At 38.1% G+C, this 15,119-nt stretch overlaps 1 protein-coding gene across 5 annotated transcripts in view; it reads right to left on the bottom strand.

The window, feature by feature from the left end:
* The window catches only part of LOC128695942 (zinc finger MYND domain-containing protein 11), a 208,081-nt gene that overhangs the window by 77,807 nt on the left and 115,155 nt on the right, over positions 1-15,119 (bottom strand). For all 5 annotated transcript variants that reach the window (XM_070093069.1, XM_070093070.1, XM_070093068.1 and 2 more), the window contains 5 exons: positions 12,442-12,718; positions 12,003-12,199; positions 11,686-11,802; positions 4,116-4,288; positions 2,119-2,173 (listed from right to left, as the gene is read on the bottom strand). In XM_070093069.1, coding sequence (XP_069949170.1) covers positions 2,119-2,173; positions 4,116-4,288; positions 11,686-11,802; positions 12,003-12,199; positions 12,442-12,718 — 819 coding nt within the window. The remainder of the gene's footprint in view (positions 1-2,118; positions 2,174-4,115; positions 4,289-11,685; positions 11,803-12,002; positions 12,200-12,441; positions 12,719-15,119) is intronic.

The following is a 15,119-nucleotide window of genomic DNA, read 5'->3' as shown; positions in this document are numbered from 1 at the left end:
CCTTCCTTCCCCTACAGATTTATAAGCTCTCCATGTCATTCTACTTTGATCCATTCTCTCTAAATGACCAAACCACCTCAACAAACCCTCTTCAGCCATCTGACTAATACTTTTATTCACTCCACACCTCCTAATTTCCACATTCCGAATTTTCTGCATAATATTTACACCACACATTGCCCTTAGACAGGACATCTCTGCCTCCAACCGCCTCCTCGCTGCAGCATTTACAACCCAAGCTTCACACCCATATATGAGTGTTGGTACTACTATACTTTCATACATTCCCTTCTCTACCTCAATGGATAACATTTTTTTGCCTCCACTTATACCTCAATGCACCACTCACCTTTTTTCCTTCATCAATTCTATGATTAACCTCATTCTTCATAAATCCATCCGCTGACACGTCAACTCCCAAATATCTGAAAACATTCACTTCTTCCATACTTCTCCTCCCCAATTTGATATCCAATTTTTCTTTATCTAAATCATTTGATACTCTCATCACCTTACTCTTTTCTATGTTCACTTTCAACTTTCTACCTTTACACACACTCCCAAATTCGTCCACTAACTTTTGCAATTTTTCTTTAGAATCTCCCATAAGCACAGTATCATCAGCAAAAAGTAACTGTGTCACTTCCCATTTTGTATATATTTCCCCATAATTTAATCCCACCCCTCTCCCGAACACTCTAGCATTTACTTCTTTTACAACCCCATCTATAAATATATTAAACAACTATGGTGACATTACACATCCTTGTCTAAGACCTACTTTTACCGGGAAGTAGTCTCCCTCTCTTCTACACACCCTAACCTGAGCCTCACTATCCTCATAAAAACTCTTTACAGCATTTAGTAACTTACCACCTATTCCATATACTTGCAATATCTGCAACATTGCTTCCCTATCCACTCCATCATATGCCTTTTCTAAATCCATAAATGCAATAAAAACTTCCCTACCCTTATCTAAACACTGCTCACATATATGCTTCAATGTAAACACTTGATCTACACATCCCCTACCCACTCTAAAACCTCCTTGCTCATCCGCCACTCTACATTCTGTCTTACCTCTAATTCTTTCAATAATAACCCTACCGTACACTTTTCCTGGTATACTCAGTAAACTTTTTTTTTTTTCCAACAAACTGGCCGTATCCCACCAAGACAGGGTGGCCCAAAAAAGAAAAACGCAAGTTTCTCTTTTTAAATTTAGTAATTTATACGGGAGAAGGGGTTACTAGTCCCTTGCTCCCGGCATTTTAGTCGCCTCTTACAACACGCATGGCTTACGGAGGAAGAATTCTGCTCCACTTCCCCATGGAGATAAGAGGAAATAAACAAGAACAAGAACTAGAAAGAAAATAGAAGAAAACCCAGAGGGGTGTGTATATATATGCTTGTACATGTATGTGTAGTGTAACGTAAGTTTAAGTAGAGGTAGCAAGATGTACCTGAAACCTTGCATGACTTAGTAAACTTATTCCTCTATAATTTTTACAATCTCTTTTGTCCCCCTTCCCTTTATATAAAGGGACTATACATGCTCTCCGCCAATCCCTAGGTACCTTCCCCTCTTTCATACATTTATTAAACAAAAATACCAACCACTCCAGTGGGATACGGCTGGTACGTTGAAAGAAGAAGAAGACCAACCACTCCAACAATATGTCCCCCCCTGCTTTTAACATTTCTGTCATGATCCCGTCAGTTCCAGCTGCTTTACCCCCTTTCATTCTACGTAATGCCTCATGCACCTCCCCACACTCACATCCCGCTCTTCTTCACTCCTAAAAGATGGTATACCTCCCAGAAATAGTTTTTTTTTTTTTTAACAAGTCGGCCATCTCCCACCGAGGCAGGGTGACCCAAAAACCAAAAAAAGAAAGAAAATCCCCAAAAAGAAAATACTTTCATCATCATTCAACACTTTCACCTCACTCACACATAATCACTGTTTTTGCAGAGGTGCTCAGAATACAACAGTTTAGAAGTATATACCTATAAAGATACACAACATATCCTTCCAAACTGTATGGTAATCAAATACAGATAAGTATAAACAGGTAATCACAAAAAGATAATCAAAACAATTGAATATCATACCTCGTCATCCTTCATTTCCTTCTTCTGTGTAGTTTGTAGCAGCTGTGTTTGAACTCTACATGGAAAGAAATAACAAATTACTCAGCAACAAGGTCACCACAGATAAACGTACATTACACACACGAAGACAATAAGAGATATCAGAAAATGTTATTTGCACACAATGATGTAAAGGCAGAACAAGTATTAGTAGTGGTGAGGATAAAAGTACACAGTGGTATTAACCTTGGTAACAGATATCGACAACTTGGTTTAGAAAAACATGTAAGCAAACACTAGGACATATTTATTAGAAAACGCTTCGGTGATGGGACCTTGATCACTTCTAACATACAGAGGTTAAAAAGACAGTATATATAGGTGGAAAGTGAGGTGTGAATGATGCATGGTGACCTAAAGAATGTCATGTTGAAGATGGGTAGACAATGGGATCATGTGATGGGTAGACACATTATCTATCCATCCTCATCCCAACACGGCATTCTTCAGGTCACCATGCGTCACTCACACCTCACTCTCCACCTATATACGTATACTGTTTTTTTGACAAAATATTTTAAATAAATTTGTCCTAGTGTTTGCTTACATGCTTTTCTAAACCAAAAGTACAAAGTATCAATACCACAGACATTAAAATACAGCAGAATAGAAAGTTGTTAACTAATAAATGTTCCATACTGCTTGTATTCTATATGCTTCAGTAGTGGTAGTAATGGTAATTTATTTTTTTTGTGGCATTGTTAAATATAATAAGTCAATGGCAATTAAACTGACCTTGAAATCTTAATTAAGGAACTAAAAGCACCCTCCTCAGAAATTTAAAAAATGTATGACTGATAAACAGATTCAGAAAAGTTTATAAACACAAATTTTTTTATTCAAAATTATAGCTATCAATGTGCAGCACCTGTTCATGGAATTTGTAAACTTACATAAATACATTATATGCTGAAGTTACTGTATGTACCAATGTATAAGTCAAGATTTTAAGACCACATTTTTAAGCAAAATGTTGGGGGGTTGACCTTTTCATGGATACTGCTTTTGAAAGGTTGAAATTCTGACATAGCGAGGGGCCTACTTCTTTGGTAAATTAAGGTATAAACCACACTCAGTAACCATATTCAACCTTATATAAATTTGATAATATCCAGTAGTTCATGTTGGCTTCTTTCCTTACTGTTTACATAACACATAATATAGGAACACTACAGAAGACCTACTGGCCCATGCTAAGCAGGTTGTACTCAAATCCAACCTTTATCACTCACATATTTGTCCAAGGTTTTAGTTTCAATGATCAAAGGAGGGAGGGAGAGAGGATGGAAGGGAGGAAGGCAGGCAGAGGAGGGAAGGAGGAAGAGAGGGAGGCAGAAAGGAAGAGAGGCAGAAAGGGAGATAGACAAAGAGGGAGAGAGGCAAGGAGGAAGAGAGGTAGGCAGAGAAGAAGTCAAGGAGGGGGGCAAGCCCTGTCTTGCCCAATCTTGCCCTGCCCTGTTCTGCTTTGCGTAGCCTTGCCCAGCCCTGCTTTGCTCAGCCCTACCTTACCCAGCCCTGCTTTGCTCAGCCCTGCCTTACCTTGCCCTGCCCTGCTCTGCCCAGCCTTGCCCTGCCTAGTCTTGCCTTGCCCTGCCCTGCCTTGCCTTGCCCTGCCTTGCCATGCCTTGCCCTACCTTGTCTTACCCTGCCTAGGTCTGCTTTTGATCAATGAACCTAAACCTTAGGTTCCTCTGTAAGACATGCATGTTGTAAAATGTGACAAATATGCTGCTAGCAAGGGGCTAGTGAACCCTTCTCCTGTATAAAATACTAAATGTAAAAAGAAGAAAAACTTCATAGTTTCTTCTTTTTGGGGTCCCCTGCCTCAGTGAGGGATGGCCAGTCTGTACAGTGCCTAAACGAGGGGTTTGGGATATTTGCTGTTTAGAAGGGCATCTAAACTGTTGTATCTTCATGCCTTTGATAAGACAATGATAGTATAAATGAGTAAGTCTTACCTGTGTTGATGTTGAGGTTCTTGGTGAGGAGACAATGTATCAACTTTATGCCGAGGATCTGAATCTGTGCGCATATTCCTGTGATCTGGCTCATGATTGGACATCATTGAAAGAAACTCCTGATGTTTTTTTAGTTCTTCACATGCTTTATTCCATGCTGAAGTTCTTTTTACCTACAAAATACAAGAAATATTTTTCATGCACGAAGTACTATATGTAGATGGTGTCCACTTTCTTTGTTTTTTCTATTGAATTCCTTTCCTGGGTGAAACTGAGCAGAGTCAAAGAAATACAGTATACTCTTTCTACTCAATTCAGCTAGTTTAACCCTTTGAGGGTCCAAGCCATAGTCCTATGCCTTGTCCACAGGGACAAAGCCGTAGTTCTACGCCATGAGCTCAATACACTCAGATAAGCTGAGAGCAGTAAATTTGGGCCTAGATATGAGAGACTGGATCTATGTGGTAAGTGTGCACCATATAAAACAAATCCTGCAGCACGCAGTGCATAACGAGAAAAAAACTACAACCATTTTTTTGGATTAAAAGAGCAACTTTGCGGTGTATTTCTTAATGGTTTTAACGGCTGTATTTGCAATTTCTTGGTCTCATTTGATAGAATGGAAGATATATTACAGAAATAGAGATGATTTTGATTGGTTTTAGTACTGAAAATAGCTTGAAATTGAGCTCAAAGTAGCTGAAATATTCAATTTTTGCCGATGTTCAAGAGTAAACAAATGCACATCAACTGGTGGGTCTAATATACAGTCACGAATGTACTGATATTATTTATACAGTTATTACAATATTGCATAACAGTAAATCTTCTACTTTTTGGTGTGAATAAAAATTCTTTATGAATAAAAAATCAAAATAGAATTCATGTGTAAAGTCTGGAAACATAACTAATAACAGAGCAAATGTTATTTTAGTGCCAGGAATTCCTGCACTGTTTATTCTGGACCCTATTTTGAAATTGGAATATTTTGAACTTTGTGTGAAATTGGCCAAATTACCAATTTCTGATCACTTTACTGGGTAGTTGAAATAGTTAATTGGGCAGTTTCTTGTGTTCAGTCAATAAAATAAAAGTAATACTAGCAAAATAGCTAAGAATTTGGTCGACTGGAATAATGTAATTGACCTAAAATAGGAGCCGCCAATGCGTAAAAATCACTGATGCATTAAAATTCACAGTAGTGTAATTTCATCATACCTTTTATTTTATTACCTTCAGGAAAAGATTCTCTACCATTTCATAAGAAAAAATAATAATTTTTTTCTTTTTTGAAAATACTTAAGACCCTGTGTTGGACCCTCAAAGGGTTAATAACTAGCCGAAGCAAGCAGAGCTCTTCATTTTACCAGTGCTTCATCAGTATTCACAAGAAGTATTTTTCATGCACACTGTACTTCATGTAGATGGTGTAAACTTTTTTACTGAATTCCTTTCCTTGGTGAAACTGAACAGAGCTAAAAAATACAGTATACTCCCTTTAGTCCAGCTAATTTCATAACTAGCTGAAGTGAGCAGAGCTCTCCACTTTACCAGTGCTTCATCAGTATTCACTGTACATCTACACAAGTTGATTTGTGAGTGTCATATGCAGTTGGGTGACATGGGTATTAATTAAAGATTGCCTATCCAAACTGGTTATTATCTCTCCTAACTTCAATATTTACATATCCAGTACTAAATGTAAACCTGCCTGTATATGCAGCAATAGTTTTCCCACATTTGAGATATTTGTACAATATTACATTTTGCAGGTGCTCAGGGAGGAGTCAAGCAGCTCATTTTTTGTATTAGCAACTAATGCTATTTTTGTATCCTCTGATGTCCTCCCTGATTCTGCAATGGAATTTGCATAATTCTTATCCACTTCTAATTTATGCAAGTCTGTAATTAATTAGTTGAGGCAGGTTCTCCTATTTGCAGTAATTCATTCCAATTCATGTACTGTCCCTGTCTAACTTATTTGTAAATCTAATTAAAGTATTTATTCAATGAAGCTACTTCACAATTTTTTTCACAGGTTATTTTTGCTCTGTCATTCATTCTCTTTCTGTATATTTATTTTATGAATGTAAAGAGCTCTCTCATTTGTTTGGTAGAGACTGGCTGAAACCATAGTTTTAATATTTTTGTGATTTCTTAGGGCTTAATAATATTCTGCATTTATTTGTTTGCAAACGCGCTGACCTTTGTCTAAGCTTAGCCTAGGACAGTGGTCATGGCTTAGATGGCTATGAATATATGCTGTGAGATGTTCAGGGCTCAACAATGAATTATGTGGTTTTTATTTGTTTGCATCTAATAAGTAGAAATTAAAAACAACCATACAAAAGGGCAATAAAAGATTGCATGTCAGATTGGAGGAAGGAAGTGAATGTATTCAGATATTTGGAAGCAGACATATTGGCAGATGGACCTAAGAATGACGAGGTGAACCAGGGAATACGCAAGGGTAAAAAAAAAGGTAGTGGTAAAATGTTGACAAATCTGAGGAAACATGTTTATCTATTTAGGCAAACAAGGAGAATGTACAAGAGTATAGTAGGACCAACACTTTAAACTGTACAGTAAGAAGGAGGCTGCAGGCAGAAGAGATGTTATGTTTGAGAGCAATGTATGGTGTAAATATTATGCAGAGAATTCAAGGTGTGGAGATTAGAAAATGGTGTGGAAACACCAAGGGGGTTGTTAAGGCAGTGTGGGTATGTAGAGAGGACAAAGGTAGACAGGATGATGAAGAGGGTATATAAGTCTGAAGTAGGAGGGAAGGTGGTAGGGGTCTTTCCAGTAAAGTTTAAAAGGGGCTTTGAGCTTCAGGAGCTTGTGCATCCAACAGGCTTGTGTGAGCATGTTAAATAGGTGTGAACGGAGACAAGTAGTTTTTAATGGATATGCTGTTGGAGTGTGAAAGTATTCAGGAAAAACTGGTTAGCTGGATTTGAGTCCTGGAGGTGCGAAGGGCAGTGCCTGCACTCTGAACAGTGCAGGATGTTGCAGTCAGAGTGTAATGTGTAATCTGAATTGTGATGTCAGCAAATTTCTGTCTGAATGAAGATGGTGAATAAGTATTTTTCTTTGGTCACCTCTGCCTTGGTGGGAGGTGGGCATTAAGGTTAAACAAATGTATGTGTGGTTTTTAACCTAAACAGTTATCCCCCACCAAGAACGGGTGGCTTAAAAAGAAAAAAATCATATACTCTATGCAAAAAAACCACAGCAAAAAACTGTAATTCCAAGAGCTTTTGTGATTTCTCACATTATCAAGGAACACTGTTCCTTGATAATGTGAGAAATCATGAATTCTCTTGGAATTTCACCATTTTTCACTGGTTATTTGGCATATTAAGATATTCCCTGTATCTTGTGATCTTATTGCATCATATACTGCATATGTAATAAAATCACAAGAAAACAAGTGATAACTAATATGCAATATAACTATAGTAAATAAAAATTAAATTCCAAGCACCTTCATGATCTCTCAGTCATATTCTCAAGCAATAGTGGCTGAGAGAACATGAAGGTGCTAAGAACTTAATTAACATTCACTGTGGTTCTATTGCATATGTACATATGTTCAAATATTGACCAATATGTCTTAATTTTTCGTAACGGCTTGATAAAGCTCCTGGAGAGCGAAACGTTGCCACAATAAAATGTCACATTACTTGCACTTGTGTCCTTTTAGCTAACAAATTTTTTCATTATATTTACATTACAAAATGTTATATGGACAGCCTTGTGGTGAAAGTCATTTCCAACATTCAATTTTTTGAGCCACCTTAATGTATGCCCACAACATATATGACTTAATCCACAGCATATATGACCATTTATATCCACAGCATATGACCATTTACATTCACTGCATCATTTTTTTTTTTTAGCAAGTTGGCCGTCTCCCACCGAGGCAGGGTGACCCAAAAAGAAAGAAAATCCCCAAAAAGAAAATACTTTCATCATCATTCAATACTTTCACCTCACTCATACATAACCACTGTTTTTGCAGAGGTGCCCAGAACACAACAGTTTAGAAGCATATACTACGTATAAAGATACACAACATATCCCTCCAAACTGCCAATATCCCAAACCCCTCTTTAGAGTGCAGACATTGTACTTCCCATTTCCAGGACTTAAGTCCAGCTACATAAAAATAACCGGTTGTCCTGAATCCCTTCACTAAATATTATCCTGCTCACACCCCAACAGCTCGTCAGGTCCCAAATACCACTTGTCTCCATTCACTCCTATCTAACACGCTTAGGCATGCTTGCTGGAGGTCCAAACCCCTCACCCACAAAACCTCCTTTACCCCCTCCCTCCAACCTTTTCGAGGACGACACCTACCCCGCCTTCCTTCCCCTACCTACAGATTTATACGCTCTCCATGTCATTCTACTTTCATCCAATCTCTCTAAATGACCAAATCACCTCAACAACCCCTCTTCAGCCCTCTGATTAATGCTTTTATTAACTCCACACCTTCTCCTAACTTCCGCACTCCGAATTCTCTGCATAATATTTACACCACATGTTGCCCTTAGACAGGACATCTCCACCGCCTCCTCGCTGCAGCATTTACAACCCAAGCTTCACACCCATATAAGAGTGTTGGTACTACTATACTTTCATACATTCCCTTCTTTGCCTCCATAGATAATGTTTTTTGTCTCCACGTATGCCTCAATGCACCACTCACCTTTTTTCCTTCATTAATTCTATGGTTAACCTCATCCTTCTTACATCCATCCGCTGACACGTCAACTCCCAAATATCTGAAAATTTTCACTTCTTTCATACTCCTCTCCAATTTGATAATCAATTTTTCTTTATCTAAATCATTTGATACCCTCATCACCTTACTCTTTTCTATGTTCACTTTCAACTTTATACCATTACACACTCTCCCAAACTCATCCACTAACCTTTGCAACTTTTCTTTAGAATCTCCCATAAGCACAGTATCATCAGCAAAAAGTAACTGTGTCAATTCCCATTTTGTATTTGAATCCCTATAATTTAATCCCACCCCTCTCCCCAACACCCAGGCATTTACTTCTTTTACAACCCCATCTATTAATATATTAAATAACCATGGTGACATTACACATCATTGTCTAAGCCCTATTTTTACCGTGAAGTAGTCTCCCTCTCTTCTACACACCCTAACCTGAGCCTCACTATCCTCATAAAAACTCTTTACAGCATTTAGTAACTTACTACCTATTCTATATACTTGCAACATCTGCCACATTGCTCCCCTATCCACTCTATCATATGCCTTTTCTAAATCCATAAATGCAATAAAAACTTCCCTACCTTTATCTAAATACTGTTCACATATATGTTTCAATGTAAACACTTGATCAACACATCCCCTACCCACTCTAAAAACCTCCTTGCTCATCTGCAATCCTACATTCTGTCTTGCTTCTAATTTTCTTTTTCTTTCAACACACCGGCCGTATCCCACTGAGGCGGGGTGGCCCAAAAGGAAAAACGAAAGCTTCTCCTTTTACATTTAGTAATATATACAGGAGAAGGGGTTACTAGCCCCTTGCTTCTAATTCTTTCAATAATAACCCTACCATACACTTTTCCTGGTATACTCAGTAAACTTCTTCCTCTATAATTTTTACAATCTCATTTGTCCCCCTTCCCTTTATATAAAGGAATTATACATGCTCTCTGCCAATCCCTAGGTACCTTCCCCTCTTTCATACATTTATTAAACAAAAATACCAACTACTCCAACACTATATCCCCCCCTACTTTTAACATTTCTGTCATGATCCTGTCAGTTCCACAGCATATATGACCATTTATATCCACAGCATATATGCATAAACACACCAACATATTTACATTAGCACTTGCATAATCCAAGATTCACAAAGGCAGTGCCAGGAGCATCGTGAGGGGGGGGAGGCCACCCCGGGTGACACCACAGAGCCTCTAAAGAAGGTGACACTACTGCCTAAAACAGTGCTGTACCAACATAAGAGAAGAATCCTTCATTTCTGTATAGCCTATTATATATTAACAAAGTACAAATAAGCCTATATAGGGAAAATAATTGATTTTGATGATGTAATAGATGATTTTGCATAATTGAAGGCAAGGAAATGTAAGATCAGATACAATGAGATGTTACCTGTACTCAAGGTTAAATCGGAACTAGTATTTCTCTGATATTGCAATGTTTTTCTTTATTTTTGAAGTTTTTATTTTTGTTTTGGCATTGTTGAAGATGAATATATGTAGGATCTGTTGCCTATACTCAAAGTGGTACACCTACCATCCGATTTACGACCTGCTCGACATACGGCCAATCGACTTACGACAGTGTTTTCTATGCCAAATTTCTGGGAAATAAACAAATGTTTTGTTGAACACAGTGTTTATCCTAAACCTTACAGTATAAAATACAGTACTAACAGCATAAAAAGTAAAGCAAAAAAGATATACCAAAATAAAACAACAAAATAGTCATTACAAATTTTTTTTTTTTTCTTTTTAACAAGTCGGCCGTCTCCCACCGAGGCAGGGTGACCCAAAAAAGAAAGAAAATCCCCCAAAAGAAAATACTTTCATCATCATTCAACACTTTCACCTCACTCACACATTATCACTGCTTTTGCAGAGGTGCTCAGAACACAACAGTTTAGAAGCATTTACCTATAAAGATACACAACATATCCCTCCAAACTGCCAGTATCCCGAACCCCTCCTTTAGAGTGCCGGCATTGTACTTCCCATTTCCAGGACTCAAGTCTGGCTATATAAAAATAACCAGTTTCCCTGAATCCCTTCATTAAATATTACCCTGTTCATACTCCTACAGATCGTCAGGTCCCAAATAGCATTCGTCTCCATTCACTCCTATCTAACACGCTCACGCACGCTTGCTGGAAGTCCAAGCCCCTCGCCAACAAAACCTCCTTTACCCCCTCCCTCCAACCTTTTCGAGGACGACCCCTAACCCGCCTTCCTTCCCCTACAGATTTATACGCTCTCCATTACAAAAATGTGATGTTGATATTCAGTAGTAAGGTTCGACTTACGTCCATTTCGACTTCCGACCGGTTTGTCGGAACCGAACTTGGTCGTAAGTCGAATGGTACCTGCATTTGAGTTTATCATTAATAAAGTTGAGAAGTATTCTCCTGTTCAGTTTATGGCCCTTAGACATTCTCATTGCTAAACATTTGTCACTGGTCCTGCAGTAGTGACGTAACTAGAGTTTACCCCCTCCATCTCCCCGCCCTTTAATTTCATGGGGGTGACACCAAAGATGCTGCCCCGGGTGACACCAGAGATTCAGCCCCGGCTGACACCAACTCTAGCGACGCCTCTGGACAGTGCAAAATATTTTACATATAATTTACCTTGCATAGGGTCTCTGAGATATTATTCTCATTATCAATATAAAATATTACTTTCATATTCAAAGAAAAACACTAAACTTGAAAGGGTCAATGAGAGTGGTGGGAAGTAACAAGGCTATTAAAAACATATTAAGACTTAATAGTTCATAAAATCCACTAACCTGAAGTGTATGAATATTGACAGATATTGGACGTATGTGAGACTTTTCTATAACAGCTCTCTGATGTTGACTTCCGAAAAATCGTACATCATAAAGTTCATTTTCTAATCTAATAACCTGAAAAGCATTTGTTTTTCTTTAGCAAAACAATTTCCACATAATTTCTTTCAAACCTTATCATATTATTAAAGAAAATTAGGTTAGACTGTAGCACCTATATTCAGTACAAGGCAAAATATTACACATTTTTAGAGAACTTAAGTTATATGGGAATACATTATACACTTCAGCGTACAAATGCTGGAAGCATTAACCACCTTTGCTGGCCAATATGGAAATCCCTTTTGTTTAGCATATACTAGCTGATGTGGAGGTCGACAAGGTTTACAAAACCAATATTTGTCAGATTTTTCATTAGACATTCGGTAGCAGTCTTTACATTGTTCTAATTCCATTAGATCATACTGACAGTCTCGCAGCATCTGCCGTGCCATGTCTGCGACACTGCTGTGAACTGAAAATTGCTCTACATTAATACATAAAATAACGTAAGAATTAAAGAACACTGCAGAAGACATACATATTGTTAGGCCACAATTTGTAAACTGCAGACACGTTTAGTAACAAGGGACAATATTATATTTCAAAAACAGCTCAAACAATATAAAACAAATTACAGGAGTCACAAAGATCTTTACAATAGTGTACTAAATATGCTACCATCAGCATCACACAAACTGCTATTCAATTTCTTACCTCCTTGATAGATAACAACATTATGTACAATTGTTAAAGCATCAATTTCAAAATCGTAAATAGTTTTATATCGACAATCATTTGTTTTCTTCTCCATTGTATTTAAATCCATCTGATGATGAAGCAACAGTTGTGCTCTCCATGGTTCCGAGGCTGATACACGACTCAACTGGTCTGATCGAATAAGAGCTTGGTGGCTGGTGGCTGCTCGGTCACTAAGGAACACACCAGGCTTTTGTGAAGCAGGAATGACACGTTCCATAATATTCACTGGTAACTGTGCAAAAAAGAAAAACACACAACATTTTACATAATTATTTTTTTTTGACACATCAGCTGTTACCCAACAAGGTAGGGTGGCCCGAAAATGAAAAACTTTCACCATCATTCACTCCAACACTGTCTTGCCAGAGGCGCACTTGCACTACAGTTATAAAATTGCAACATTAACACCCCTCCTTCAGAAAGCAGGCACTGTACTTCCCATCTCCAAGATTCAAGTCTGGCCTGCTGGTTTCCCAGAATCCCTTCATAAATATTACACTGCTCACTCTCCAAAAGCACAGCAAGTCCTAAAAACCATTTGTCTCCATTCGCTCCTATCTAACATGCTAACGCATGCTTGCTGGAAGTCCAAGCCCCTCGCACACAAAACCTCCTTTACCCCCCTCCCTCCAGACAATAATTCATTCAGCATATCATAATCAAGAGACACTTTATGTAAATGGTAAATAAATGTAGCCCTTGATTATTATATACAAAATAATAACTTCAGTTTGGCTAATTAAACATTAATATACATTAACATATTTAGTAGGTTGGTAGACAGCAACCGCCCAGGGAGGTACTACCGTCCTGCCAAGTGAGTGTACAACGAAAGCCTGTAATTGTTTTACATGATGGTAGAATTGCTGTTGTCTTTTTATTGTCTCATGCACATGCAAGATTTCAGGTACGTCTTGCTGCTTCTAATTACACTTAGGTCACACTACACATACATGTACAAGCATATACAGACACATCCCTTAAGGTTTTTTCAATTTTCTTTCTAGTTCTTGTGTTTATTTCCTCTTACCTCCATGGGGAAGTGGAACAGAATTCTTCCTCCGTAAGTCATGCGTGTTGTAAGAGGCGACTAAAATGCCGGGAGCAAGGGGCTAGTAACCCCTTCTCCTGTATATATTACTAAATGTAAAAGGAGAAACTTTCGTTTTTCCTTTTGGGCCACCCCGCCTCGGTGGGATACGGCCGGTGTGTTGAAAGAAAGAAGAAAGAAAAGGAGAAACTTTCATTTTTTCCTTATGGGCCACCCCGCCTCGGTGGGATACAGCCGATGTGTTGAAAGAAAGAAGAAAGAACATGCAAGATTTCAGGTACGTCTTGCTACTTCTACTTACACTTCGGCCACACTACACATACAAGTACAGTGGACCCCCGGTTAACGATATTTTTTCACTCCATAAGTATGTTCAGGTGCCAGTACTGACCGAATTTATTCCCATAAGGAATATTGTGAAGTAGATTAGTCCATTTCAGACCCCCAAACATACACGTACAAACGCACTTACAAAAATACACTTACATAATTGGTCGCATTCGGAGGTAATCGTTATGCGGGGGTCCACTGTACAAGCATATATATACACACCCCTCTGGGTTTTCATCTATTTTCTTTCTAGGTCTTTTTCCTGTTTATTTCCTCTTATCTCCATGGGGAAGTGGAACAGAATTCTTCCTCTGTGAGCCATGCGTGTTGTAAGAGGCGACTAAAATGCCGGGAGCAAGGGGCTAGTAACCCCTTCTCCTGCATAAATTACTAAATTTAAAAAGAGAAACTTTCATTTTTCTTTTTGGGCCACCCTGCCTTGGTGGGATATGGCCGGTTTGTTGGAAAAAAAAAATATGTAGTAGGTTGGTAGACAGCATCCACCTAAGGAAGTACACCTACCATCCGACTTACGACCAAGCTTGGTTCTGACCAACCGGTCATAAGTCAAAATGGACGTAAGTCGAAATTTACTACTGAATATCAACATCACATTTTTGTAATGACTTTATTTTATTGTTTTATTTTGGTATTTCATTTTTTACTTTACTTTTTATGCTGTTAGTACCGTATTTTATACTGTAAGGTTTAGGATAAACACTGTGTACAACATAAACAGCTGTTTATTTCCCAGAAATTTGGCATAAAAAACACGGCCGTAAGTCAAGTGGTCGTAGGTCGAGCAGGCCGTAAGTCGGATGGTAGGTGTACTACTGTCCTACCAAATGAGTGTGAGACAGAAACCTGTATTTGTTTTACATGATGGTAGGAGGGCAGGTGTCTTTTTTCTGTTTCATACACACTTAGGTCATACTACACATGCATGTACATGTTTATGTATACACACTAATCTGAGTTTTCTTTGATTTTATCTTAATAGTTTTTGTTCTTATTACTTTTCCTTTTATATCCATGGGGAAGTGGAATAAGAACCTTTCTTCTATAAGCTGACTTGAATAACTATAGACCAATATCTAACTTACCACTGCTCTCTAAAATCTTTGAAAAATTAATTCATAGATGGATGTATTCCTACCTCGTTTCACACAACATCTTAAACCCTTGTCAGTTTGGATTCAGGAATAATAAAAGCACAAATGATGCTATCATACACATGCTAAAACTAATATAT

Source organism: Cherax quadricarinatus, chromosome 41, assembly GCF_038502225.1.
Source record: "Cherax quadricarinatus isolate ZL_2023a chromosome 41, ASM3850222v1, whole genome shotgun sequence".
NCBI lineage: Eukaryota > Metazoa > Arthropoda > Malacostraca > Decapoda > Parastacidae > Cherax > Cherax quadricarinatus.
Note: the sequence above shows the minus strand (reverse complement) of the source record. Positions and strands in the feature narration are given on the sequence as shown.